Source organism: Sorex araneus, chromosome 6, assembly GCF_027595985.1.
Source record: "Sorex araneus isolate mSorAra2 chromosome 6, mSorAra2.pri, whole genome shotgun sequence".
Classification (NCBI taxonomy): domain Eukaryota; kingdom Metazoa; phylum Chordata; class Mammalia; order Eulipotyphla; family Soricidae; genus Sorex; species Sorex araneus.
In genome coordinates, this window is record NC_073307.1 from 4,371,972 (window position 1) to 4,399,809 (window position 27,838).

A 27,838-nucleotide genomic window follows, 5' to 3' on the forward strand; every position below is an offset into this window, starting at 1 on the left:
GGAGGCGTCACGGCGCCGGCCCCGCCCCCGGGGTCGCGGCTCGCCCTGCTCAGTGGGCCCCGCGCCGCCGCCGAGCCTCACGCCGCCTCACGCCATGGCTTTCGTCACCCGGCAGCTCGTGCGCTCCCTGTCATCCTCCGCTTCTTCCTCGGCGAAGAAGATCATGGTCAAGCACGTGACGGTCATCGGCGCGGGGCTCATGGGCGCCGGCATCGCCCAGGTGCGCCCCCCGCCGCGGCGGCAGCTCGGGCGCGTGCGGACCCCGCGGGACCGTCCGCGCCGGCCCCCCCCCCGGGGCCTGGCCCGCGCCCCGCCCTCCCGCCGTCGCCCCCCACAGTCCACGGCACGCGGGGCCGCGGGCTCGGGCGCCGGGAGCGGCCGGGGGCGCGGGCCGCGGGCCGTGGGGGGCGTGCGCGCGTGTGGCCGGTGCGCGAGCCCCGGGAAGGTTGGGAGGCGGCCGTGGGGGGCGTGCACGCGTGGGGGTCCGTGCGCGAGCCGCGGGGAGCGTGGGGGTCCGTGCGCGAGCCGCGGGGAGCGTGGGGCCGTGCCCGCGTGGGGTCTTCTCGCGAGCCGAGAGAGCGCGTGCGCCGTGTCCGTGTGGGAGCGGACAGGCGGCCCTGGTTCTGCAGCCGTGCCCGGTCCAGTTACTCCCCGCGGGAGGGAGCCGGAGCGCCGGGACCTTTGCCCCAGTGCCCTGTGTGCGCCCTGGGCAGCGCCGCGCCCGCGCCTTGGTCAGGCCTGTTGTGTCTCGAGAGGTGACCCGCGGTGGCCGAGGGTCAGCTCTGTCTGGAGAGGTGACCCGCGGTGGCCGAGGGTCAGCTGTGCCGCGGGAGGTGACCCGCGGTGGCCGAGGGTCAGCTGTGTCTCGAGAGGTGACCCGCGGTGGCCGAGGGTCAGCTGTGCCGCGGGAGGTGACCCGCGGTGGTCGAGGGTCAGCTGTGCCACGGGAGGTGACCCTGGCGCCCCCCACCCCCCCACCATCCCTACCCAGCCCTAGGCTGCACCACGTTCGTTGGGTTTGTTTTCTCCTGCTATCTGGGTCTTAGCATTTTGTCCCACTCTTTCCTTTCTTTTCTCTAAGATGGTTTGGACGAGGTATCACCATCCTATTTGGGGGTGGAGCTTGGGGGCTGCGCCCTCGCCAGTTCCTCCGAGCAGTCTCATGCTGTGCCAGGTATTTGAACCAGTCCTTCCACACCTGTTGCATGAATGTTCTTTCCGTCAGAGGCACGGAGACAGAACACGTGGGAGGAATGTACAGAGCTCGTTCAGGCTTGAGGCCACCTTTTATTCTATATTTTGTCAGTTCCATCCTAATAACTTCATCGCAGAGAAAGACTCACTAGCGAGAGTACAAACAGTTACAGGATGAGCATTGTCGAAGGAACATCAGGGAATGCATTGTCTTGTCAAAGCTATGCTGTCAAAGCTACATTGTCATGATTAGAAATGTCAGAGGAAGATATGGAACGGAACACGTCGGATTTACAGATCACGTCCCCCCCATTCTTGTGGTCGGTTACACGTGGGGCCAAGAGAAGGCTCAGACTGATACCTGGTCAGTCCAGATGAAGAATATGTAAGAAAGGGAAACTGCTGCCTTGTTCTGCCAAGATAATGAGTGACCAGGAGGGTGTATGAGAGCATGCTGTCCTCCTCCAGGTCATCGCACTCACAAGTTTTTAGCTTGCCCACTTAGTGTGAAGTGGGACCTCGGTTCTGCTTCCTGCTTGCAGGGCAGCGTCCAGAGGTCCGTCCTAATGTCCTGGCTTAGCAACAACATCTCCCTTTTTTGTTTAGGGCAAATTTTAGCCATCACAGCAAATTGGTCCACCTGTTTGTTCTGGCTTCTAGTTTTGTACAGTTTAAACTTCCAATAAGGTACAAACACACAATGGCCAGTACGAGTAGCAGAACATCCGTCCTACAGATCCGTCCGTCAATCCCTTGATGCTAGTTCCAGGGCTGAGGGAACTTAGGCCATCAGACATTCCTTGCCATATTTCTGGAGGCCCCCTGATTAGGAAGATGGTCTTTAAAGGTACCGTGTATTTTATTTTGCAAGTCCAGAATCTTAGCTGTAATATTTTTGTGTGTTAAAAGATGTTCTTTAACCTTACCCCAAGGAAACTCAGTTTCATTATGTGGTACAGGGGTTATACAAAATAAAGTAATATTCCAATCACATTTCAAAGACCTTTGGCGATGGAGACTAGCTAACTGGTCTCCAAGCAGAGTAACAATTTTTGCAACGTCAGCTAATTCAGCCTGCAGTTCAGAGTCAGTTGGTCTTTGAGCAGTCCGTAATTTCTCAGAGTTCTTTGCCACTTCTGGATGAATTCTGCTGTCTCTGTTCCTTGCTTTAGAGCTTCACTGGCCACGGACATCGTCGCTGTCACTGCAATGATCTCATGATTGCAGCAATAAGCAGCCCCACGAGTCTCTTGGTCCATTGGGAAAGATGAACAAGTAGTTGGCGAACCACTCCCGTGTTGGATTCTCTTCTCATGGTTGAGAATGAGTCACTGGGATCCAGGCACCTCCTCGGGCTCTGAGAAAATGTAACCTCTCCCCTTCTAGGAGCCTCATAGATGGGTTAATGCAAGTATGCGTGGAACACTGTCTGCAGGAAATAACTTCTTCATGTATGTCCCAATTAATTTTTCCTTTCAAGATCACATAAGGAAGAGTCACACAAGCTAAGACAGGGCGGGTTAAATTTCTGTTGAAATAAATGCATCACATCGATAGTGCCATTCTTACTTTGGCCGCCCTGCTAAGATGCAAGCTCATATGGAACAGAGCCATTTTCCAAAAATAAATTTGTTTTGTAGCTCCTGGTTGGAACAGTGCTGGAGGGGCAAGTCCTTCATTTTCCCAATACATAGTGTCATTTGGTATAGCATTCATATATTGATCACCTTTAATTGCCATATCAGGTTTCTTCCCCCCCCCCCCTTTTATCCATCCGACTAGCATAACTTTTAGGGCTCCAATCCAGAGAATTCAAATGGAATCATCAATATAAATATTAGTGACTGACCTGCTACAAATGTTCCCAATGGTACAAATATTTCACGGCCTCCAGTTTACACGAAGGCCTGGCTGGGATAGATGTATTTGCAGCCAATTCAATAGCTTTATAGCCTATAGCTGGGAACATTAACCACCTACGTTGTCTAGGCTCAGTAATAAAGAAATACGATGTCAGCCAGACCTGATTGGTCAATTGCAGGCAATGGTCCCCTGCTCCAGTGCAAATAGGCGTTCCCCTAATTCCTGTCTCATATTCAGGGAAAATTGTTCCTTCTTCCTCCGGTTTTAGGGGCCCATGATTGCCATATGGGCCAGACAGTCAAGAGGTTTCATTATTATAAATAGGTGTCACTTCATCCAGGACACACCCTCAGTAAAGGGGTGGCAAGGAATGAAAGCCCAGTATGTCAAGTTAATTGTCAATGAACTTACCTGTATTGTTGATCACTTGAAGCCTTTTTGAATTGCACCAAAATTTTTCTTTACCTGTGTAAAAGCAAAGCCTCTTTCCCATTGTATGATATTCATGGGGACTCATTCATGACTTACAGGATCCTTATCTTGTGTCACTGTAATTCTCAGAGGGACTTTCTCTCAAATCAGGGGGATTTCTATCCTTTCCTTGAATTTGGTGACTGTCTCAATGTAATTCAGTAGCTGTTTTAGTTTCAATCAAATTTATAAAACCAAATTTTAAAAAAATTTACCGCTATTACATATTCCCCCATTTTGTTTAATGAGCATATCTTTCAGTGTTCTGTTGATTCGTTCTATGAGTGATTGACCAGTGCTGTTGTATGGAATACCTGTAACATGATTAATATTATAGGTCTTAAAAATGAAGATAAGGGGCTGGAGCAATAGCACAGTGGGTAGGACATTTGCCTTGCATGCGACCAACCCGAGTTCAATTCCCAGCATCCCACCGGGTCCCCCAAGCACCTCCAGGAGTAGCCCCTGTGCATCACCAGGTGTGACCCAAAAAGAAAAAAAAAAAAAGAAGATAACTTTGTACGGTGCAAGTTGGAATTCCAAGAGACAGTTGATGTCAATTAATATACCCTAATAATTTTTGAAAGTTATTTAACATCTTTAGAGTATCTCTCCTGATTTGTATCTTTTGTAGAATAATTTTAATTTACCAAACACTTTGTCCTAGGTATTCCCAAGGAGGCATTTTCTGGACTTTTTCAGTAGCTATTTGTCAGCCTCAAGATTCCGTTTCATTCCAGGTCTGTTCATACGTGTTCTCCGGATCCTGTTCTGGTGGGTGGCCAGCAATATGCCATCCATAGAACGGATGAATTTGGGGGTCTATAAATTTTTTTCTTAGTTTTTCTAAAGACTGGTTTACTAACTATTGACACATTGACCAAGTGTTGACACACTGTAGGTCTATTCATCATGGTTTGAGGCCAGACAGTCAGGGATATCTTTTAGTCGGAAATTCACTTTTTAGAGAAGGCACCAGAAAGGTGAATTTTTCCTTATCCCCCTCTGTCAGTGGAGCAGCAGTCTTTCCAGTCCATCATCATCATGTTCCATTGTTCTGGAGTCCGTGCCGGCGTGGGCAGCCCTGGTGTAGAGCCCCCTGGACTCCGTGCCACCGTTAGCTTTCCTCAGGTCAGTCGCATTCTCCCTTTGCCCGTCTTTTTCTTGATAACAAACACTGGTGAATTCAGGGGCTGGAGCGAGGGACAGTGTGTACCAAATCTAGTTGTTCTCTAACTAATTTAAGTTTTTCTTGTTTCAAGGGCCACTGCTCAACCCAGACAGGTTCAAACTTTTTTTTTTTTTCTTTTTGGGTCACACCCGGCGATGCGCAGGGATTACTTCTGGCTCATGCACTCAGGAATTACTCCTGGTGGTGCTCAGGGGACCCTGTGGGATGCTGGGAATCGAACCCGGGTCGGCTGCGTGCAAGGCAAACGCCCTATCCCCTGTGCTATCGCTCCAGCCCCATGTTTAAACTATTTACAAGATATCGTTTCAGAATTGTCCCAATGAATCTTTCCTTTTAGCATAACATATGGCAGAAGGATATAAGCTTTCATATAATGATTTAAATTTTTATCAAAATTAAGAGTTTATACTGAAGGTACAGAGAGGAGAAAAGCAAATGAGATGCAATATATGTTTGTTATAGGTTTTAGTGAAAAAAAAAGCATTAAATTCTGTAGAGATAGAATATACAGTTTGAAAATATATCTAACCTTTGTAGTTTCATATTGAAAATCTTGATTTCTAATCGTTTAAGAAAAATGTAGCAGGAGTCTTGATACTAGAACAATTCTGCAGATAATTTTAAGAGTTTTTATAACAATATAGTTTGATCACAGCTTCCTTTCTTAATACAGAACCTCAAACTTCCTTTACATCCATTCTGTCCTGTAATCTTTCTTCAAGACCAGTTTCACTTTAACAAGATTCCTTTCCTTTTTCCATTAATGATATCTCCATCCATCATTCTTTTTACTGAAAATACACATTTGTATTCTTTCCTTGTAGTCATATCTGAAAGGTTTTAACCTTATTTTTACTGAACTTAATATAACTTGATCTACCAAGAAATTTGGAAACAAGTTGATAATCATCTCAATTACCAGGATTGAGCTATACTCTGCAGTACTCTTTCAAAAGTATTACATCAGTCCTGTAGATATTCAAAAGGTTTGCAATGCTCATAATTATAGGATTCCAAATTCTAGGAAAATACGGATAAAGAGGGTTCAAATGCTCACTAGACTCATATATTTCATTTATCTACATATTTCTTCAGTCTTTGCTCACTTCATCACTTCCAGTAGACTGCATTTTGTATTTTTTTAAATGACTTTAACCTCAATTTCCATGTTCTTTCCAGCATACAACTCAAATACTTATGCAGTTTAAGTTGTATTTTTAAACAATCTTTGAAAATCACAAAATACAGAGAAAGGGAACAAAGTTTTAAATTATTTATATTTATCTTAGTAAGAAGGTCAAATGTGCCTTCTAGTTTCTGTTTTATCTCCTATTTCCTTTCATCATTCTTGAGACAAAACTCTTCTGCCAAAATACTTTAAACTTTAAATTCCTTTTTTACAACAAATACGTATTTTGTTTTCTTGATATACTTAATTCAAAAGGTATTCAAAACTTTTAACACTTAGATATTAACTTCTTAACTTCAAGACTGGAATCAGCATAGTACTGTGATACATCCCCATTCCCACCTGGGGCAGGCTCGCTGGGAGGGGGGGCAGGGCGGGTGACGGTGCAACTGCCTCTGTTCAACTGCAAGGCCACTAAAGCCGAAGGGGCAGTTTTCAGCCGCTTGGATTTTTTTTGTGTGTGTGTGTGTGTGTTTTGGCCACACCCTTCTTTTTTTTTTTTAATTTTATTGAATCACCATGTGGAGGGTTACATAGTTCTCAGGATTATGTCAGTTATACAATACTCAAACACCCTTCCCTTCACCAGTGCCCATCTTCCATCACCAACCCCCCCAGTATACCTGCCGCCCCCTCCCACCTCCCCAGTCCCCACCCTTGTAAGTGATAAGTTTCACTTCGTTTACGCCTTATCTCAATTACATTCCATGTTTCAACACACAACTCACTACCGTTGTTGGGGTTTCCCCCCCCCAAAAAAAGACAGTCCTATTGCCAAGGAGGCATTTGATAGTTCTCCACTGCTAAGAATATAGAGATATTAAGTCCTGCTGTTTGTTACATAACTTTTCTTTTTCCCCCTTGCCCCGAGCCACCAAGTTCACGCCTGTTTAGTAATCGCCACGCTGCCTGACAAGGGGAAAAAAACCGAATAGGATGGTTATTTCCCGTCATCAGCAGGCGTGGGGCTCTGGCTTAGTTGATAGACTAGTAGAGTGTCTGCAAGCAGTTTCTGGAACCGAAGGTCTTGCGCTGGTATCGGCTCCGGCTGGAGATTCCACCAGCGTCCCACTGTTCCATGTACATAATTTTTCCCCTTATATCCCATTCCCACACCACCAGGTCTGTTTGCTTAATGGACATCACACTATAGTTGACGCCACGCCACGTTTCTTCCCGAGAAAGAAGAAAATTTCTTCTCAGCCGGCGTGGGGATATAGCTTAGTTCAGTCTAGAGAGATGGCTACCACTTTGATTGCCGTCAGTATTTCAGCAACAGACTTACTATTCTTGTTAGGATCTCCCACAAAAGTCCGACCCATTAAAAAGGAACCATTACATATTGCTGATGCTAAGATGACATTAGGTTGCGCGGCCGCTGTTGCGGCCGCGTGGTTTTGGGTTTCTGTATAAAGTCCAGGGAAAGTACAACCAGAAATAACATCACTACAAACTTTTACCCTTTTATGGTGCTCATAAGATGGAGAAACCTAGAGAGAGGCTCGGCGTCTCCATTTTGCGCTCAGAAAGCCGCGGCCCCTGCGCTGTGCTCGGGAGGAAGGAGTTGAGAGAGAGAGGTTAAAAGAATTGGGGGATGCCCGGTTCCCACTGTTTCAGCCCGCCGTGGGGTCTCCGCTCCCATGCCGGAATTAGTTCAGTGGGCTGCTTGGAGTCCAAGGGCGCTTCCTTGGGCTCTTCCATCATGCTCGCTCCGCAGCAGGGTCCAAAGGGCCGCTTGGATTTTTTAAATGACTCACTTTTTTTCCCCATCAGCAAGACCTGAAGCTGGTCTGAAATTTCAGCACAAAGCCGTATGTTTTAAACTTTTCTCAATGTTTATGAAAACATGAGAAAGCTTTGTTTTAACGGCTTCCATACCTATGTTTTGTAAAATGGCCTAATTTTTCCTTAAGATTCGCAGAGGCTTGTAAGATAAAACCTTGAGTTCTCTGAACTCTTATTTCACTTTAGTTTTAGGCTCTAGTTCTGCAGCTCTTTTCAAGATGATACAGATTTTGAAATTCAAAAGAATTTCAACTTTTGATAACCATTACTGTTTTTCAATAAGAGATATTTAGATCGAGGATTTCAGTTTCTCTGTAGACTCAACATTCTGATGAAAAATCTTTGTTTGAACTTGGTCTGACAATTTCCAAAAACACCTAAACTTTTTAATTATTAATTATTATTAAGTGAATCACTGTGGGGTACAGTTACATACATATTTACAAACTTTCATGTTTGCGTTTCAGTCATATAGTGATTGAGTACCCATCCCCCCACCAGTGCCCATTCTCCACCACCACCCCCGCCCCATAACCCCACCCCCCTCTGTTGCAGGGCATTTCCTTTTGCTCTCTCTCTCTCCTTTGGGTGTTGTGGTTTGCAATTGAGGCATTGGGTGGCCATTGTGTTCGATCTATAGTCTACATTCAGCGTGCATCTCCCAACCTGAGTGGGTCCTCCAAACACCCTTTACTTGGTGTTCCCTTCAACTGCTGGGCTGCATATCACTCTAACCTCTTGTAATGGTGATACTTGTCCAGGTCTAAGGATTTGTACTTCTAATTTCAACCTGGCTCTAACATTTGAGTATTCCACACAGACAGACAGAAAGACAATAGACTGACGACAGATACCACATGCAGCTGTGCACACACATACAGTTGATTGATCGATCTGCCTCTTCAGTAATGGCAGGGAGAAAACTGATGGACTGAGAAAGGAAGGGGCAGTCCCCAGGGCAAAATTGAGCCCTGTGGCCAATTGGGAAACTTTGTCTCCTTGTTTCCCAGCCTGACCAGACTGTTTCCTGCTTGTTAAAAATGGGTCAATAAAGTGCTTTTGATAATATAAACTATTTTGGCAAAATAAATTATGACAAAACTTTTTGTAAACTTAAGGTGGTCGGATGTTACCATTTTTGACTTTAAAAGTTCTTACTTGAACGGTGTCCTGTTCTTGGGGTGTCCCGGAGGCAGTGGGGACGTGTCCCACACTCCCCGACCAGCCACCCTCGAGCGCATCTGCCTGCGTCCCCCTGGAAAAGCTCGCCTTTCTGATTTTCCAGCAGGCTCCTGCGGAGGAATCAGGGCGGTGGTAATTACACCACACTCGGCCTGTTCTTCTGCAGGGGTCAAGTCCCTCCTTGATGCACACGACAAAATTCTTTTCCTACTTTTCCCCACGGTTTCAGATCGAACTGTTCTCTACTCCTGGGCCCAGAGCAATAACAGTACTTACGTATCCTCTCGAGGAGGCAGGCGGGACTTGTTCCTTCAGGGGCAGGCCAGCTGCCTTTCTCAGAGGGTTCAGGACGTCAATATACACATCCTGCTGCGACGTTGAACTGCCCATTATTTACGACTCCGACTTCTGGGAGACCCTGTAGACCCGATAACTTTTTATCCCTCCCAGTTCCTCCTGTAACCCGGGTTACAACTGGCCGCAGTTGGGCGCCAGATGTTGCGTGAATCTTCTTTCGGTTGTGAATCTTCTTTCGGTCGGAGGCACGGAGATAAAACCCGCAAGAGCAATGTAGAGAGCACGGAGGGCCAAGGCTCGCTCTGGCTCGGGGCAAAGACTGCCAGAGGCCCCTTCTTACCTGCTTTTTATCAGTTCCATCCTAATGACTTCATCACAGAGAAAGACTCACTACCGAGAGTACGAACAGTTACAGGATGAGCATTGTCGAAGGAACCTCAGGGAATGCATTGTCTTGTCAAAGCTATGCTGTCAGAGCTATGTTGTCATGATTAAAACGTCAGAGGAAGATACGGAACTGGACACGTCGGATTTACAGATCACGTCCCCCACATTCTTGTGGTCGGTTACACGTGGGGCCAAGAGAAGGCTCAGACTGGTACCTGAAGGTCAGTCCAGATGAAGAATATGTGAGAAAGGGAACATTATCTTGTTCTGCCAAGATAATGAGTGACCAGGTGGGTGTCCGAGAGCATGCTGTCCTCCTCCAGGTCATCGCACTCACTAATTCTTCGCTTGCCCAATTAGCGTGAAGTGGGGCCTCGGTTCTGCTTCCTGCTTGCAGGGCAGCGTCCAGAGGCCTGGCTTAGCACCAACACACACCACAGCATGTGCCCACCCCAGGGAGCTGTCTGTCCAGCCCCTCGTGGGCTTCGTTACTGTCCCCGTCCTCTCCTCCGGGACACGAGGACCAGTGACCTAAATGAGATTCAGAGAGTAGCCCCGGCTCCGCCACATTCCCTTCCCGAGTGAACATCCGAGTAGGAAGGTGTGAAATAAAGAGACGGTGTTCCAAGAACATTGACTGAAACATCTCAGCAACAAGTTGTTAACATCTGGACTCTTGCAAAAGGAGTGGGATTGTGCAGACCTTCTAGGACCGCAGCACACGTCATCACACGTCATCCGGTACCTTTGAAGAAAATAAAAGGGTGTCGAGATGGAGCTTCTAAAAAGAAAGTTCCATTTCTTGTTTTGGGTATTACCCTGCGGGAGGAGGAGGGGAATTACTGGCATTGAGAGGTGCAGGGGCGTGTGGTCCACATCCTTGAGCAGCCAGGAGAGAAGGAGGATTACTTATCCCACGGGTGGGACCCATCATGGACCCATGCATAGGCAGAGGGTCTCACTGGAGGTGGCTGTGGGAACGGTCACTTCCACCTGTCCCCCACTTGGCTTCTGACTCTCTCCACCACCCGCAGCATTGTTCTTTCATTGTTGATTTTGGAGCGATAGCACCAAATAGTAACCCCCGTTACTCAGGTGGTGAGTAACGGGGGTTACTAACAGGGGTGCTCAGTAACCACCTGAGCACAGCGGGTAGGGCATTTGCCTTGCATGCGGCCGACCCGGGTTCGATTCCTCCGCCCCTCTCGGAGAGCCTGGCAAGCTCCCCGTGGTGTATTTGATATGCCAAAAACAGTAACAACAAGTCTCACAATGGAGACGTTACTGGTGCTGGCTCGAGCAAATCGATGAGCAATGGGATGGCAGTGCTACAGTGCTACAGATTTTGGCTGTAGGGAACGAACTGACCTCACACATGCCTGAGGTGTGCCTCCCACCCTGAGCCACTCCCGGCCCACCTCGCCTCCTCTCCGGGGACATCTCTGGCCCAGGCTGCCGTGGCCTGTCGTGGTTTCAGCGGTGCCTCCTCCCTGCCCTCCCAGCCGCGTTGCCTCAGTCCCTCTGCCCCGAGGCCTCTGGCACAGGCTGGCCCTGTCTCAGCGCAGGGGTGTGTTCTGAATGGAGGTGGCGCCAGGTCCGCGGGGCTGGGCGCCTGCTGGCTGGGCGCCTGCTGGCTGGGCTCCTGCCAGTCTAACAGTGCAAGTTGCTAAGAGCTCTGGCCTCGGTTTACCGGGGGGGGGGGGGCCTGGAGCAGGACTGCCACCACCTGAGTAACGGGGGTGGTCATGCGGGCAGGGCCTCTGGCCAAGAGCTCCCAAACAGCCGCCCCTGTCTGCTGCCCCAGGACACTTGCTCTGCCCTGTCCTCCTCCCCTCGGAGGGTCTCCTGGTCACAGAGGTGGCGCTGCGTGAGCGGTGCTTGGGGACTCCTGTGGCCGGTGCCGTGTTCCTGCTGGCTGAGCAGGCGCCCAGAATGAGGTGGGGGCCTTTTTGGTCCTTCGGAAGGGCCCTGGTAGGGCAGCCCGCCGCTGTCCCCGGTCTCTAGCTGTCTGGGCCGGTCCCGCCGGGGACCGTTGGCTTACACCGGTTCTCCCACTCACCACTTTGTTCTGGTGGGTGCCGAGTGGGTGAGAGACTGGGAGTGTGCGCGCCAGCCCGTCTCTGGGCAGTTAAGCGGGCGGGCGGGCGGGCCCCGGGTTAACCGCCTGGCCGCGCCCGGGCCACTTGCGCCTCTGTTGCTCCGGGCTTGTCCGCTTGGCCTCTCATTCCTTGTTTGTTTTCAATTTTGAAAGAAGCCGCGGAGGCCGCGGGTTAATGTGTGAGTCTGCCTAGCTCGCTGCTGTGCGTGCGCGCGTCAGCCCCTGACGTGCTTCTCACGAGCAATTTGCCCCCGGCAGCCCCTGGGTGGGCAGAGGCGCCTGATTGTGCAGTGGCCCGAGCCGGGGACAGGTTGCTGTGGCTTCGGGAGACAGAGATGAGAGACACGTGCCTGCTCGTTCCTTCCATCTGTCGGGCGAGCCTGCCCAGGTCTGCCTCTGCCTGAGGCCCCCCGAGGGGGTCGTGCACTCGGTCACTGGGGGGCTGGTCGCCCCCAGGGGGTGTTTTGGGGGCTCTGACTTCTCAGGGGCCCCGAGCCGCTCCCTCTTCTTCCGTGGCGCAGCTCCTAGGAAACGGGACATTTGCACCTTGAAGGACACTGGGCTGGGTTCTTTTCTCCCAGAGTGTGCGTGTGCGTGCGTGCGTGTGTGTGTGTGTGTGTGTGTGTATGTGTGTGTGTGCACGCGTGCATGTGTGCGTATGTGTGGCGTGCATGAGTATGTGTGTGTGTGCGCGTGTGTGCGTGTGTGCATGTGGGTGAGAGACAGACCCTCACCCTCTTCAGAGGGTGGATGGTTCAGTGTTGGTGTCCTGGGGGAGGAGCCCTGACCAGTCTGCCCCTCTGCCGTGCCTCTGGACAGCTGCAGCTGACCCTGGACCGGGACTCTCTCCTCCGAGCGTGTCCCCAGCCCTTGGGTCCCAGAGGAGCAGGCGAGCACTTTGCCTCAATGGGCTGCGTTGTTGCGGCCCGGGGTGGGGCTGTGTCCCGGCCGCTGTGCCCGCCTTCTCCCCGCTGTCTGCTCCCGCTGTCCGTGGGCTGAGCGCTGCCCCCAGACCCTTCTCCTGTCGTCCTGACGCCGGGAACCGTCAACGGGTGGGGGGAGGGGTCATTGCGGAAGAGGTGGGGCCCCCGAGGGCGGGTCCGGACAGGGCGCAGGACAGTCGTCTGCTGGCCAGCGTTGGGGCTGGCTTTGCCCTGTCCTGTGTGTGGCCCGGCCGTCCCCTGCCCTGGCACGAGTCCCTTAGCTCCTGACCCCTCCGTGCTGGCCGCTGCTGCGTGGCTCGGGCCCTTGGAAGTGAGTCTCCCTGGGGCCTCCCCGCTGGGCCCTGTGCCTCCTTCCCCCGGCAGTAACGACACCCTCTCCCTCCTGGGACAGTCCGGCCTGCCCCCTCTCGCCACTGCTTGGGGGAGGACCCTCACCCCCCAGTCCCTGTGGATGTCAGTGGGACGCTCTGGGGACTTCAGCCGGTTCTGGATGTTTCAAGGCATGACCTCCTGCCTGGGCCTTCTGGGGCAGCGGGAGTCAGCCGGGCCGGAGCCGCGAGGTTGCTCTGACCCCTCACCGCAAGCCCCGTGTGATGTCTGCGTCCTTGCTGGCTTGTTTCAGTGTGCATGAGAGCAAACAGTCCGTGCTGGAGTGTGCATGCACACGTGTGCATGTGTGCGTGCGTGTGTGTGTGTGTGTGTGTGTTTGTGTGTGTTTGTGTGTGTGCACCTGCAGATATGATAGAGGGTCGCAGGGAGACTCGGGCTGGTGCTAGGGGGGCTGTGAGGAGGTGCCTGTGCAGGGTGGACCCCGCCGTGAGCCCGAGGGGCTGGGACAGGCCCCCCGCCCCCACCTGGAAGGTGAGGAGAGGCAGGTGTATCAGTGACTGTTGGCCGTAGGGAGTGTCCGGGCTCGTGTCCAGAGACCTGGCGGTGTTTCTGCTGTCAGGACTCAGCGGAGCACTGTCCAGTTTCAGTCTCTTGCTCTAAGTTCCTGCTTCCAGCAGACGAGTGACGTCGGTGCTTACTCTGGGCGGGTGGCACTTAGCTCTCGGCCCTTCCTCAAAGGCCTGGGGAGGCACACTCGCCTCACACCCTCCTCCGGCGTACAGGAGCCCGTGTCTACACTGCCCCCTGGCCCCCGTGTGCACAGTGCAGGGAACAGAGGGGCCAGGCTCGTCCCCAGGAGACGCGGCCCACTGGCCTTGCTGTCCGTGCAGGGCCTTCTCGGAGCCCGGGAAGGGGGCGGACAAATCTAGTCTAAACTCGATTCACACTGTACACTTGGTTTGCAGTTTTGTCCGCTGACTTAAAATAAGGGGACCGCTTCTCTACTTGGGCCATTTTTTCCCTCTTTTGGGTCACACCCGACGATGCTCAGGGGCTCCTCCTGGCTCTGCACTCAGGAATGACTCCTGCGGTGCTCGGGGGACCCTATGGGGTGCTGGGGACTGAACTTGGGTCGGCCGAGCAAAGTAAGTCACCCAGCGAGTTAGAACACAGCCTAAAGACACAGAGACAGACTAAGGCCACTCAGGAATGTCCTTATGCTCCGTTTGGTGACGTTTGGACCGCTAGAGAGCCTTCTGTTTCCCAGGCAGAGCTGGACCTGGAACTCGGTCTCTCTGTGGATCTGCCGCCCAGAGACCCTCGAGTCAGAGGCCCCCGGTGCCACCTGCACCACCCCCAGCCCCTGCAGATACCAGGTCAGGCCCCCCAGGGCCCTAACTCCTTATCTGGACAGTAGCGGGGCCTGAGTTGGTCCCTCCCTAGGGCTCGGGCCGGAGCCGTGGCTGGGGGCGGTGGCTGTATCTCCCGGGGGAGCTTGCACGGGGCCCGTGTGGCCATCGGGTCAGGAGGCCCCGGCCGGGCGGCTCTGAGAGACGGGGCTCACGGCCTGGGGACCCCAGGCTGCCCGGGTGCCGTGGGGCGGGGCCAGGGTCCGGGTGAGGGTTCTGCAGCCCTCGTGCTTCCCGGGGACGGGCTGGGCTGGGTTTGCTGCTCGCCGCTGGGCAGCCCTGCGCGGCCGCGGAGCCGGGGACACCTTCCAGCCCAAGTTGGCTCTGCCTGCCCGGCCAGCGTGCCGTGTCCCCGCCGCTGGCCCTGGCAAGCGCCCGTTCACCCACCGGGGTGTTTTTTTTTTCCCACGTCACATGTGTAGTGTGCCGAGTGCATAACAGGATCTCGGGGAGGCACATGTCACCCGGACGTGTGGATACCTGATGGCCATGCTTAGGAACCAGAGAGGGATCCCGGCCTGTTCTTACACTCCGAAGCACCTGGTCTGAAAATGCTCCTCTCTGCCTCCGCTCGCCCGGCCGAGGACTGGCCGCCAGACGTGTGCGTGTTTGCTTTGCCTCCGCCGTGGGAGAGGGAAGTACGCACGGGTGTGCGCTCGGCTGCTCTCGTCGGGGCCCTGGCGCGGAGTGGAGGGCTGAGGTCAGCAGCGATGCCCAGAGCAGTGGGGGGCGGGGGGGTGGCCGGGGGCCGCTCAGGCCACACCTGTTCGGGCCTTCAGACGCGTCTGGGGCGCAGAGAGTGGCCAGGCCTGGACACGGGCTCCCAGGGCAGACACGTGACGGCGGCCAGCTCAGCCCCAGGGGAGCCTTCGCCGGGCACGTCGGGGGCGGTGGGCCTGGACGCCCAGTGCGGGGACACCACGTGGGCTCCGTCGCTGGCCCTCACTGCACCCGGGAACACACGCACGGGCAGGCAGGATGCGGCCAGGAGGGTCCGCACAGAGCCGGCCTGGGCCGGTGGGAGCTGGGGGACCCCCGTTCTCTCCTTTTGAGCCTCTGGGTCCCGCCCAGCAGTGCTCAGGGCGTCCCGGCGGAGCCTGGGGAGCACACGGGGAGCACCTCCTGTCCAGCTGCGTGCCAGGCCAGCGCCCTCCCCACCGTGCCAGCGAGGTTCTGAACTCGTATTTCCTGCGGAGCTGGACCCGGGGAGGGCCCGGGCAGGGACACGGAGGCCGATGCCGGCGTCTGCCCGCGCTCCTGTCCGGAGGCACAGGGCCGGGTGTCCAGGGGCGGGCCTGAGGGTGCAGCCCCCGTCCGAGTGCTTGCACTCCCCCTGCCCCAACCCCCGCCGGCCGGCCCCACTGCTCCGAGGACCGCAGGTTGCTGGACAGGGCGCTGCTGGCCTCCCCTCCACTGCGAGAGCGGCCGAGGCCACGGCCCCCTGGGCGGACACGGAGCCGGCCTGTCCGCACTCCTCCCTCCGTGGTGCTCCCCCACAGAGCCACACCGCCCGTCCCGGGCCTCAGGAGGAGGCGGACAGTGTGAGGGGCCGGGTCTGTCCCTGCGGCTGGGGCCAGAGGCTGTGCAGGGAGAGTCTGCCCGCGCCCGGCAACCCTGACTGGGGGTGCGGCCCCGGCCTATGGGTCCCCTGTCCCGAGGAAGCGTGTGGCTGTGCGCGTGAGGCAGTGAGGGGCCAAGGCCCGAACCCGGTGGGCGTGTGCGGGGCCCGCGCCGTGCCCGCTGCCCTGCCCCCTCCCTGTGCCGGGCCACGGGGCCTGGGCATGGACTTGGGGACTGGCCGGGCGCTTCGTCTGGGAGGTGAGAGGTGAGAGGTGAGCGGTGGCCCCAGGGGCTGCGGGGAAGCGGGAGCCCCAGTTGGTGTCGCCGAGGGCTTCCTGCGGGGGCCTCAGTACGGCGGGGACAGACTCCGCCCAGGGCCCCCAGAAAGTGGCGCCTTGTCATCGCGGGTCCCTGCAGCAGATGAGAGCCCACCCCGGGCTCCGATGGGACCAGGCGGCCTGGACACGGGGCAGCCCGGGAGGAGCCTGTGTCCGGCCTCTGCAGCCAGAGCGGGCGTCTCAGCTGCTGTCTGTTTCTCCCCTCCGCTGGCCGGTCCCTGGGGCCTGTGGGCCGAGAGCAGTGTCCACGCTGGCCAGTCCCTGGGGTCTGTGGGCCAAGGGCAGTGTCCACGCTGGCCAGTCCCTGGGGGCCTGTGGGCCGAGGGCAGTGTCCACACTGGCCAGTCCCTGGGGCCTGTGGGCCGAGAGAGTGTCCACACTGGCCAGTCCCTGGGGCCTGTGGACCGAGGGCAGTGTCCACGCTGGCCAGTCCCTGGGGGCTTGGGGGCCGAGAGAGTGTCCACTCGGGCCAGTCCCTGGGGGTCTGTGGGCTGAGAGCAGTGTCCACGCTGGCCAGTCCCTGGGGTCTGTGGGCTGGAGGGACGCGCCACAGGAAGCACTGGGGCTTGGGCCGGCTGGGGTCCACTCGGGCTGAGCAGGTGGGAGCCCTGAGGAGTCGGACACGCCTGAGTTTTGCTTTTGTCTGTTTTGGGGTCACACCCGCCGGTGCTCAGGGCTGATGCTGGCTCTGCACTCAGTCACTCCTGTAGTGCTCGGGGCCCCCTGGGGTGTCGGCCTCGGGCAGGGCCAGCGCCCTCCCCGCTGTGCTGCGGCCCCGCCCGGCCCCTGAGCACTGCTGTTTCTCTCCGACCCTCAGGTCGCTGCGGCCACCGGCCACACGGTCGTGCTCGTGGACCAGACCGAGGACATTCTGGCGAAGTCCAAGAAGGGGATTGAGGCCAGCCTGAAGAAAGTGGCCAAGAAGAAGTTTGCGGAGAACCCCAAGGTAGTGTGGGGAGGGGTCCCCTCGGGGAACCCCAGGGTAGTGTGGGGAGGGGTCCCCATGGAGAACCCAAGGTAGTGTGGGGAGGGGTCCCAGCGGAGAACCCCAGGATAGTGTGGGGAGGGGTCCCCGAGGAGAACCCCAGGGTAGTGTGGGGAGGGGTCCCCACGGAGAACCCAAGGTAGTGTGGGGAGGGGTCCCCGCGGAGAACCCCAGGGTAGTGTGGGGAGGGGTCCCCGCGGAGAACCCCATGGTAATGTGGGGAGGGGTCCCCTCGGGGAACCCCAGGGTAGTGTGGGGAGGGGTCCCCGCGGGGCTGGTGCTGCTGTGAGCCGCGCGGAACTGTTTCCCCTCATGATCCCACCCGTGGAATCACGTGGGGCCCCCGGACGCCCCGTGGCCCTGTCCCAGGGAGGTGCAGGTGGGCTTGTGGGCCAAGCAGGTGGGGCCAGCAACCCCGGTGTGTGACGGGGCAGCAGCAGGCCGTGTCGAGGAGGCCGTGTCGGGGCTTACGCCCCTCGCCCTGGCAGGGAGCAGGGCACCCGGGCACCCTGGCCCCGCCGTCTCCCGGCTTCCCACAGGCAGAGGGTGGGGAGGGCGCCCGGGGTGAGGGGTGCCCGCCCGCCCCCAGCCCTCCCCACCGCGCTGAGATGCACACGGCACACTGTTTGCCGCCCGGCCCCTTCTCAGGCCCCCGGCGTCTCCCCCTCCTCGCCGCCACGTGGAATTTCCACACCTCGTCACTGCCCCGGACAGGCTCCCGCGCGCCCCCGGCCCCTCAGCCCTGCTGACCCCGTCCCCGCCGCTGGGGCCTCCCGTGAGCAGAACCACGGTCGTGCTGGCGCCTCCGTGCCGGGACAGCCACAGTCCCCGCGGCTCGTCCCCCTTGCAGTGGCCGTGGCAGCGGGGAGAGGCTTGCAGGGCGCGTGGCCAGGCCCACCGTGCCGAGGGCCCAGGGTGGGCAGTGCAGGACAGCAAGTGTCAGTGCAGACAACCTGCTTCCGTGCGTGCGCGTCTGTGCCGCCAGGCGCCCTGTGTCTCCCGCCCCGCGCGCATTCGGAGGGGCCCGGGATTGGGACACGAGCCGCCTGGGACCTGCTCTCCTCCAGCTGCCCCGGTCGCAGGCCTGGGGCCACTGTGGCCCAGTCATGCAGAGACAGGCAGGGCAGGGCCCCGGGCCATCTGCATGCAGGGGTGAAGCCTGCCCTCGCCCCGCTGTCCCCGGGCGCCCGGCCACCCGACTGTCTCCTGCCCGCCCCATGGTCCCCAGGCGCCCAGCCACCCGGCCGTCTCCTGCCCGCCCCATGGTCCCCGGGCATCCTGCCACCCGGCCGTCTCCTGCCTCGTTTCAGGCCGGCGACGAGTTCGTGCAGAAGAGCCTGGGCAGCATCACCACCAGCACGGACGCGGCGTCGGTGGTGCACAGCACGGACCTGGTGGTGGAGGCCATCGTGGAGAACCTGAAGGTGAAGAACGAACTCTTCCAGAGGCTCGACAAGTTCGCCGCCGAGTACGTGAGCGCTGGCACGCGGGGGCGGGCGGGGAGGGGGGAGGGCCAGAGCTCTCTGCAGTGCTCAGGCTTCTCCCGGCCCAGGCCTGTGTCTCCTGCGGGCCCGGGGTGGGGCTGCCCAGTGGGTGCTGCGTCTGCCTGGGAGCCCCCGCGCTCCAGCGAGCTCCCCGCACCTGACTGACAAGGGCTGGGGCGGCGGTGGGCAGTGCCTGCTGTCCTGGCCTCCTGCCCCGCGGGCAGGGCAGCTGGGGTCCGAGCCCGGGACTGGCCGTTGAGTTGGACGCTGAGCGGCCGGCGGCTCCGTCTCTGCCCTGGCTGCCTCTTCCTGGGTTGGAAAACCGGAACAAGATCGTCTCCCGATCCGATTCCTCCGGTGCTGCGCGGGGGGACCGAGTGTGTGTGTGTGTGTGTGTGTGTGTGTGTGTGTGTGTGTGTGTGTGTTGGGGACGGGCCGCGGGCCTGCTGCAGGCAGAACAAGTTCCCTCAGGCCGGCGCGAGCCCCCGATACGGAGATGGTCCCGAGACACCCCCATGGGCACTGGCGGGGAGGACCCTCGCTCACCCTCTGTGGCGTGTCCCTGTGTGGCGAGGTGCTGGCCCAGGTGGACCCCTGCTCCGGCAGGAGACTGACTTCCTGTCCACTTCGTCCCGCGTGCCGCGGTGCGTGTCTTGAGGGGTCAAACCCAGAGCCACACGGGCGGAGGGTGCCGAGCCGCGCCCCCACCCACACTCTCAGCACATGGCCCGCCTGCCCCGCCTGCCGTGGCAGCCGCTGAGGGGCGAGGCAGAGAGCGGCTCTCCCAGCCGGGGCCACGGTGGGCCTCAGTGGACCCCCAGGATATGAGAGTAGGGGTGCAGCCTGGAGGCTGGGGGGAGTCTGCAGGGGGAAGGTTGTGAGAAGTGGCGTGGGGGCCCTCATCTAAGCAGGCTGTTGCCTTGTCTTGCCAAGCAGCCGCCCTGCAGGGGCCACACACGCCCACCCCTCCCTCCGGCTCCCACCTTCCTGCCCGGGACCAGACCCTGGTTCTGATCCACATCGCTGTGTGTGTCCTTGGCCACCAGGTGGCGCCCTAGGCAAAGCCTAAAGTGGCCTTCCCAGTACTGTGGTCTTTCTTGCACACACAAGGCACTCTTTCTCAGTTTTCTATTTTCTGCCACACCCGGCTTCTGTCAGGAATTCCTCCTGACCGTGTGCAGGGAACCCTGTGGGATGCCAGGGATTAAATCCCGCTGGGCCGCATGCAAGGCAGACGCCCTCCCCGCTGCACTATAGCTTCGGCCTCATAGAACGCACTTTTTAAAAAGTGGGGTGTATTTTCTGGGAGGGGGTCGGGGCTAACTCCTGACTCTACATTCTGGGATCACTCGGGGGCCCAGCGGACTCTGGGGTGCTGGGGGAGTGCACCCTGGTCCATGTGCCAGGCAGGCGCCTCGCCCGCGGTCCGTGAGCAGCTGGGCCGGCTGTCTGGGGGAGACGCCCCTCGTCCCCTCGGGCCCTTCGCAGGGAGCAGGGCGTGGGTTCCCGTTTCCCGCCAGGTGTTCCTGGTGGATTCAGTGCTTCTCCCCCAGCCCGGCCCCTTTCCCGTGTGTTTTTCCAGCGTCTGGGACGTTTCCTTCCTTGACTTCTAGTCTTTGATCACCGGGAGGGTCCCTGAACTCAGTTAGGCCTTTCTTTTTCTTTTTCCTTTTTCTCACAAGCCATACAAATTAGCGAATACAAGGGACAGGAGTAATAATTTCGCTCCCTAAAATTAAGGTCGGCGAAGAGTAATGAGCCGTGCGGGCTGAGTGGGTTGAGTCCATTTACGCTCCGGCTGCAGTGTCCTCCCCGAGTTGCCCAGGAGGCCCAGGGACCCCCCGTGGCCACGCTGGCGCCGTTTGAGGCCCTGCCTAGGAGCCGGGGATCCCCGACCGCCCCGGCAGCTCTTGGGGCTTCTAGGACCACGGCCAGCGGTGCCCAGGGGCCCTGTGGAGCCAGGGTGGCCGCACTCAGACGGGCACCCCGACCCTGGGGGACTCTCCAGCCCCTAAACTTTCAGACTTCAAATGAGCCAAGTCTGTGTCTACCCCCCGGCTTTCTAGGGGTCAGCCCTCACGGCCCCCTCCCCACCGGGGGCTGCAGGCCGCCCCTCCTGCGCCCTCACACGCCGCCCGCCCGTCTCTCCGCAGACACACCATCTTCGCCAGCAACACGTCCTCGCTGCAGATCACCAGCATTGCCAACGCCACCAGCCGCCAGGACCGTTTCGCCGGCCTCCACTTCTTCAACCCGGTGCCCTTGATGAAGCTGGTCGAGGTGGGTGGGGTCTTGGGCGGGGGAGTCCGTGCGTCAGCTTTGCGCGCCGTACGTGAGTCCCTTGTGCATGCGTGGTACATGCGTCCGCTGTGCGTGCGTGCTGTCCGTGCATTTTCTGTGTGTGCACGGTGTCCGTGCGTCCGCTGTGCGTGCGCATTGTCCGCCCACTGTGCGTGCGCGCTGTCGGTGTGGCCGCTTTGCGCGCCTGTGGGTCTGCGCACAGCGCTGAGCTGTGCCCCTGCAGCCCGCGCTGGGCCTGTGGGAGCCCCGGGCTCGGCGGTGGCGTCCGGAGGCTGCGCGCGTGGCTTCTCACAGGCTTGTTTGTGAAACCGCCGGCCAGGCCTCGGACTGGAGACCCCCAAGGGCCTGGCACTCCCCCTGCCCTCACCTCCTTGGGGGCTCTGCCTGGCCCGGGGTGGCCGTGAGAGAGGACCGCTTTGGGGGTACCAGAGCAGAACCGAGCCGGAACCGCCCGGGGTGCTGCGGGCCCGCGATGCAGCCGCTCTCCAGGGCCCTCCTGCTGGACGCAGTGGGCCTGGGTGCACCCCCGCCCCCGCCGCGAGGAGACGGGGTCCCGGGAGACGCAGCCCAGGAGAGGGTTCGCCCCGTGCTGTGGCGACTTGCCTTTACGGGAGGCTAATTACAGGCCGGCGGCGGCGCTATTAAAGCTGCGTTTGTTCCGACGCCCGGGGGTTCCTGTGCGAAGTGTGGGGGCCCTCCCCGCCCACCCATGCCCACCCCTCCCTCGCCCACCCGTCCCCGGCTCTCCCCGGGCCCCCATGCCCCTCCCGGCCCTGGCTGGGGCTGAGCCCAGGCTGTCGTGAGGGCTTTCCCAAGGGGCAGCAGTGGCCCAGTTGGGAAGTACCCAGCGGCCCAGCGCCCTTTCGGCTGCGGGAGCTCTGGGAACCAGATGCCAGCAAGGGTGCATTTGGCCTCCGCCGTGGTTGTGCCCCGGGTTCGAGAGCTTTTCTGAGCTCCCGCTGGGCCCCGTGGGAACACAGTGATGTGGATGCACACGGCAGCCTAGCGGAGGCCACTCCCGGTGGCCCCTTTGCTCTTCCTCTTTTTTCTTTGGGTGGGGGTGGGGGTGGGGGTGGGCACACCTGGTGGGGTCGGACCACTCCCAGCAGTGCCTGGGATGGGTCTGGGGTCAGCACTTCTGGCAGGAAGTGCCTCACCCCTGTGCTGTCTGTCACCCTGTGATCTCCGGCTAAGTGCTCAGGGCTGACTCCTAGCTCTGTGCTCAGTGCTGACTCCTGGCTCTGTGCTCAGGGATGACTCCTGGCTCTGTGCTCAGGGCTCACTCCTGGCTCTGTGCTCAGTGATGACTCCTGGCTCTGTGCTCAGGGCTCACTCCCGGTTCTGTGCTCAGGGCTGACACGCAGCCCAGCGTGTGGTGGGGTCCATGGCCTCCGAGCCTGGCCACAGCTGTGGTTTCTGCTGGCTTCCCTCCTCGTCCGTGCGCTGGGCTGGAACTGGCGGTGGACCCACCTCGTGTGTCCAGGGAGGCCCAGCCTGGCCTCGGGGCTCCAGTGCCCACCTGAGGACCAGGGCTTCTGGCTCGGTGGCCTCTGGGGCCTGGGGCTGTGGTGGGGCAGCGGCCCCGGAGCCGTGGGCTTTGCTCGGTCCCTGTGCCGTGGCCTCTTTGGCGCGAGGTGGCAGCGGGACAGAGCCGGCCCCCGCTGACTGCCCCCGACTCCTGCAGCCGTCCCTGCGGTGCGTGGCTTTGGCCCAGGCCGGCGTGGTGCTGGCGCCTGGGAGACACGCGTTCACACACATGTAAACGTGCCTGTACGTGTGTGCCCCTGTATACACACAGCCTTGCCGCTGTGCCAGGGGCCGGGCCCGGAGACGCTCGTCCTCCCCCGCGGCCCGGGGGCCCCTCCTGGGCTCTCCTGAGATCGCGGCCTGCCCAGCCGTCTTCATTCTCTGCTTTGCCTTTCCAGGTCATCAAGACGCCGATGACCAGCCAGAAAACCTTCGATTCCTTGATGGACTTCAGCAGGGCCGTGGGCAAGCACCCCGTCTCCTGCAAGGTGGGCGCGGGCGGGCCGTGCCGGGGCTGGGCGCCAGCTCACAGGCCTTCTCGCTCCGCCCTCGGCCCTGTGCCCTGGTGCTGTGGGGCCAGGCCGCTTCCCGCTGGGCCGCGGGGCTGTGCAGGAAGGACCCCCGCTGCACAAATGGGGTCGTCCGTATCGTTTCCGGTCACCGCCGCCCACGGTGGGTGACCTGTTTCTCCTGCTGCCTTCAGCCCCCCGCACGTGTCCTTTGGGTTGGCCAGAGCGGCCGCGTCTGCTGGACCTTGCGGCTCTGCTCGTGGTGTTCCGGGGAGAGCCCCCGTCGCTGAGACTCAGTGTGGGCGCGGGAGCCCGCGAGCCCAGGACAGGCTTCCCGTGACATCCCTCAGGGCCCGGGGCGGGTGGTTCTGGGTGACTCCCAGCTGTGCTCAGGGGACCGTGTGGGGTGCCCGAGATGGGACCCAGCTTAGCCACGTGCTGGCCAGCGCCTTCCCGCGGTGCCGTCTCCCCAGCCCCCGCTTCACTCCCGGGTCTGGGAGGGTCCAGGTTGGGGTTTCAGGTGTTCGTGCTTGCGGGCTCCGTGGCCCTGTCGCCTCTGAGCGTGCGGGGCCGTACGTCAGGGTGGGGAAGGTGTGGCAGCTCACGGGCTCGGGTGCTCCGTGCAGCCCGGCTGGGATATCCGAGTGGCCCTTGGCAGGAAGCAGCTTCCCTGCCCTGGCGACGGCGGAGGAGAAAGTGCCGGGAATCTCAGCCGACTCCTCTCCCTCCCGACAGGACACTCCGGGCTTCATCGTCAACCGCCTCCTGGTGCCCTACCTCATGGAGGCCGTGCGGCTCTACGAGCGAGGTGGGTGACCCAGCTGCCGGGGGGCCGCTCTCAGCGCTCTGGCCACTGTGTCCCCAGGCCTGAGTGGGGTTCTGGGACCCCCAGACCTAGGCAGACCCAAACACCACACCCCCCTCCGACCCAGACCCCTGCCTTACCTCCCACTACCACCCCCCCCACACACACACAGGGCAGAGAGAGTGACACAACTAGACCAGACTCGCATCTGGGACCCCCAGCTTTCCGTGACAAAGTTTGCTGCTTCAGACAGTGACGCTGCGTAAACCCCTGCACTGTCCACAGAGCGTCACGGCTGGCGCGGCAGTCACAGTCACGTGAGCCACCAGTGGGCTGTGCCAGCCCCCGCGTGAGGCTGTGATGGAGACGTGGGGGCGGGTGTGAGGGCCCGTCCCTGCAGCCCCGCCGTGATTGGCGGCTGCTCCCGGGGCCGAGGGGCACGCACAGGCCTGTACCACCGAGCCACAGCCCCGGGCCCTGGAACGCTGCCTTCAGCCTGAGGAGGTCTGGACAGGCTGCCCTGACCCGTTTAGCTTGCACAGAGGGTCTCCCCCGGGGGCACCCCCAGGCTCCCAGCCCCGTGCCGGCAAAGGTCACCGCAGGAGGCGGCAGAGGCCGTGGCCCCCTCCTTACCCCTCCCCGAGTCTCCCTTTGGAGACGCGAGTGTCCCCGGGTTCGTCTGGGGCGCTGAGCGCGGTGCCTCCAGTCCCGGCTCTCCCCTCTGTCCTGGGAAGCAGCGTCTGCCCCTGGCTGCTCAGACGGCCCGGGTTTGCCTTCCGAGAGCCCTGCGGGGCGCGCCCTGCTCACTCCGTGCGGCTGGCCCAGGAAGCCCCTCCCTCCCGACACTGCGCCGTGACCCCCGAGCCCCCCAGCCTGCACGTTGCTGATGCCCACGGGCAGCTCAGGGCGTCTCTGATGCTGCTTCAGGCGCCTGCTCCCGGCACCACACCCCCGCCGGCCAGGCTTCTGGGACGGGCTTCTGAGACCCTCCCAAAGGGACACTTGGGGGCTGACGAGGCACCGCCCTGTCTGCTCAGGTGACGCGTCCAAGGAAGACATCGACACCGCCATGAAGCTGGGCGCCGGCTACCCCATGGGCCCCTTTGAACTCGCCGATTACGTCGGGCTGGACACCACCAAGTTCATCATCGACGGTAGGCACGGGGCTCCGTGACCTGCGGCCAGTGCCACGGGGAAGGGAGGCTGGGCCCTCGCCGGGGAACGTGCCCAGTGGTCTTGACGACTTCCCGCCCTGAAAGGAGCAAAGGCGGCCGGGCCCCTGACCTTGGACCCCAGGCCCTTAGCAGTGCTGCGAGGGGACACTGGGACATCGTCCTTCCTGTCACTATTTGACTTAGCGCACTCAGCCTAGGACTATACTGGAACACACTTAAAAAAATTTTTTTTTTTAAATTGTATCGGATCGCCGTGAGCAGCCAGTTACAAAGTTGTTCATGGTTGGCTTTTGGTCATACGATGTGTGGGACCCCAGTTGACAGGAAGGTTTGAGAACCTTCCCCAGAGGGCAGGTCTGATGGGGTGGGCGGCCAGTTGGGATTGTCACAGGGTCTGAGAGGTTAGTGGGTTCCTCGGGGACCAGACCGATGAAGGAGCTGGAAGGCCGCCCTGGCCGGGCCCCGTAACCGCGCGCTCTGCTCGTCCCGAGAAAGCCTGTTAAGATGCTTGTGTCGTCCGCTAAGGCCGTGGCCGTGCAGGAGCCAGCCTAGTAGATGCAGTCAGGCATCTGACCGGAGAGTGCCGTTCCCATGGCGACTGGCGCGAGGCGTCCGCCTACATGAAGGATGGTCGGGCTCTCCTTTCCCTCAGCCGGGGCCAGGAGCCCCAGGCCCTTGCTTCTGTTTTCTTAATCCTTGCGGCGTCCATATTTCAGGCCTGCCCGCCTGGGGCCAGTCCCTGGCAGGGTCTGTCTGCATCCTTGGCGCTGGAGGCCTGGACGGGAGCGGGCGGCCCTGGCCCCCCGAGCCTGCCCCCTTCCGAGTGCGGTGCCAGAGCCCTCCCCCTAACCTGTCCCTCTTCTCTGCAGGCTGGCACGAGCTGGACAGCAAGAACCCCTTGTTCCATCCCAGCCCGGCCCTGGACAAGCTGGTGGCAGAGAAGAAGCTGGGCAAGAAGACCGGGGAGGGCTTCTACAAGTACAAGTGAGGCGGCGGCCCGGCCCCCTCCCCGCGCAGTGCGGCCACGTGCCTTGTTTCTTTTTCATTGTGATCTGCCCCGTGATTCACGCTAGTTCCCACAGTAGCAGGTCCCTCCCTTGGAGAACTGACTTCCGCCCTCAGTCTGTTCGCACCTGTCCTAAGAGGCTTTACACCTTTGGTGCCTTGGAGCAAACGTTTCTCTGCAGCCTGGTCGTGGTCACCGAGAACCACTCATGTTCCTTCTTTGGGGGAGGGGAACGCCCCTCAGCGGTGGGCATTCTTGTCTCGCACAGCGGCTGAGGGGGGCGGCCTCCACACCAGCTCCCCCCTCGGCTGCCCTGCACGCTTCCTGCCCTCCTCTGGGAGCCCCTGCAGGCCGGACAGTCCACGCCCCGGCCTGGAACCCGCGCCGTCACATCTGCAGCTGGAGTGGTTCTCGTCTCTCTCGTTCATGAGAAATCAAAGTGCCTCTAAAACACGGGCTCAAATTAAAGGCAACCTTTTAATCTGGAAATTTACATGGAAATAAATGAATAGTTTTAAATCACCCTCTGCCCGAGTGGTTCTAAGGACCGACGGTGGCTGAGGTTGGGCCAGGGGGCAGCAGGGAGGGACGGGGCCGTGTTCCTGTGTGACCCGTCGGTACCTGTCACTCAGCGTTTCTCACCAGAGAGGAGTAATGGCGCAGAAAACAGTCTTTACGGAACATCTGTTTCTTCTTTGCCAACAAAGCCGGAGTGTAACATAAGCTTCTTTTAATCATTGGCTTGAGAAACGGTCTCCCAAGATAGACGTTTGAGGCTGAGACGACACAGGAAGCCTTGAGGTCCACTGGCCTCACGGAGAGAGAGCCAAAGCTCTCTCGCGCGGGGCAGTCGCTGTCGCAGAACTGGGCTTGGGTGACTACACACTCGAGCCGCAGAGCCCCGCTGTCCCACAGGCCAGAAAGGGGCCTGGCCTGGGCTACCTCGTGGCCTGATACTGGCCGCCCACTGCAGATTGCTGAGGACGGGCTTAGTAAACAGGGTGGGCTTTGGGGGTTGTTTTTGTGCTTTGGCCACACACAGAAGGGCTGTGGGCTCACTCCTGGCAGGCTTGGAGCAGCAGACGGGGTGCCGGGAACCAAAGCCTGGTCAGCTGAGTGCAAAGCACGTGCCCAGCCCGCTGTACAGTGTCATACGGGAACCAGTTGGCACCTGGTTTGGAAAAGCAGCTCCTGGGTGAAGGGAGGCGTCTGTCCGGACGTCCAGTACTGCAGGTGGCCCTTGGGGTCTGCGGGGGCCGCACCCAGCAGTGCTCAGCTCGCTGCTAGGGAGACCATGTGATGGCAGAGACCACCCGGGACTCCTGCGGTGTGGCCCTTTGCCCCTGTCCCCTCCGAGGATCTGACATGACCCGAGCCCTGGGCTTCCGAGGGGCTGCCTTTCTACCTCACACACAGACCGCAACTCGCACAGAGCGGGGACCTGGTGAGCAGTACTGGGAACACTGCAGACTCACTATGCAGTTGAATTTTATTTTTCCTTTTGGGTCACACCTGGTGATGCTCAGGGGTTACTCCTGGCTCTGCACTCAGGAATTACCCCTGGCCGTGCTCAGGGGACCATATGGGATGCTGGGAATCGAACCCGGGTTGGCCGCGTGCAAGGCAAACGCCCTACCCGCTGTGCTATCGCTCCAGCCCCTGCAGTTGATTTTTAATTCCTTTTTGGTTGTGTGTTGCCACATTTTTCATTATGAGACCCCGTTGAACCTATACTAAGAAGCTGGACTTTGGGGGCCAGAGCAATAGTATAGTGGGTTGAACATTTGCCTTGCACACAGCACACCCA

At 59.2% G+C, this 27,838-nt stretch overlaps 1 protein-coding gene and 1 non-coding gene across 2 annotated transcripts; one reads left to right on the forward strand and one right to left on the reverse strand.

The window, feature by feature from the left end:
• HADH (hydroxyacyl-CoA dehydrogenase) lies at window positions 1-26,553 on the forward strand. Its single transcript, XM_055142085.1, has 8 exons — window positions 1-220; window positions 17,057-17,185; window positions 18,535-18,692; window positions 20,862-20,988; window positions 22,935-23,024; window positions 23,781-23,853; window positions 24,888-25,004; window positions 25,895-26,553. Exons 1-8 carry the CDS (start codon window positions 95-97, stop codon window positions 26,011-26,013), a joined length of 939 nt encoding a protein of 312 aa, XP_054998060.1. The 5' UTR covers window positions 1-94; the 3' UTR covers window positions 26,014-26,553.
• On the reverse strand, window positions 14,750-14,853 carry LOC129406387 (small nucleolar RNA U13). The gene has a single exon (XR_008630982.1). It is a non-coding gene; the product is annotated as a small nucleolar RNA U13 (small nucleolar RNA).
• Window positions 26,554-27,838: the final 1,285 nt, after the last annotated feature.

Excerpts from the sequence above, each read along its gene's own strand:
- HADH (XM_055142085.1), top strand. The coding sequence starts at position 95 with ATGGCTTTCGTCACCCGGCAGCTCGTGCGCTCCCTGTCATCCTCCGCT. Across the intron at positions 221-17,056 it reads TGGGCGCCGGCATCGCCCAG|GTCGCTGCGGCCACCGGCCA; the intron begins GTGCGCCCCCCG and ends TCCGACCCTCAG. Across the intron at positions 20,989-22,934 it reads CCTTGATGAAGCTGGTCGAG|GTCATCAAGACGCCGATGAC; the intron begins GTGGGTGGGGTC and ends TTGCCTTTCCAG.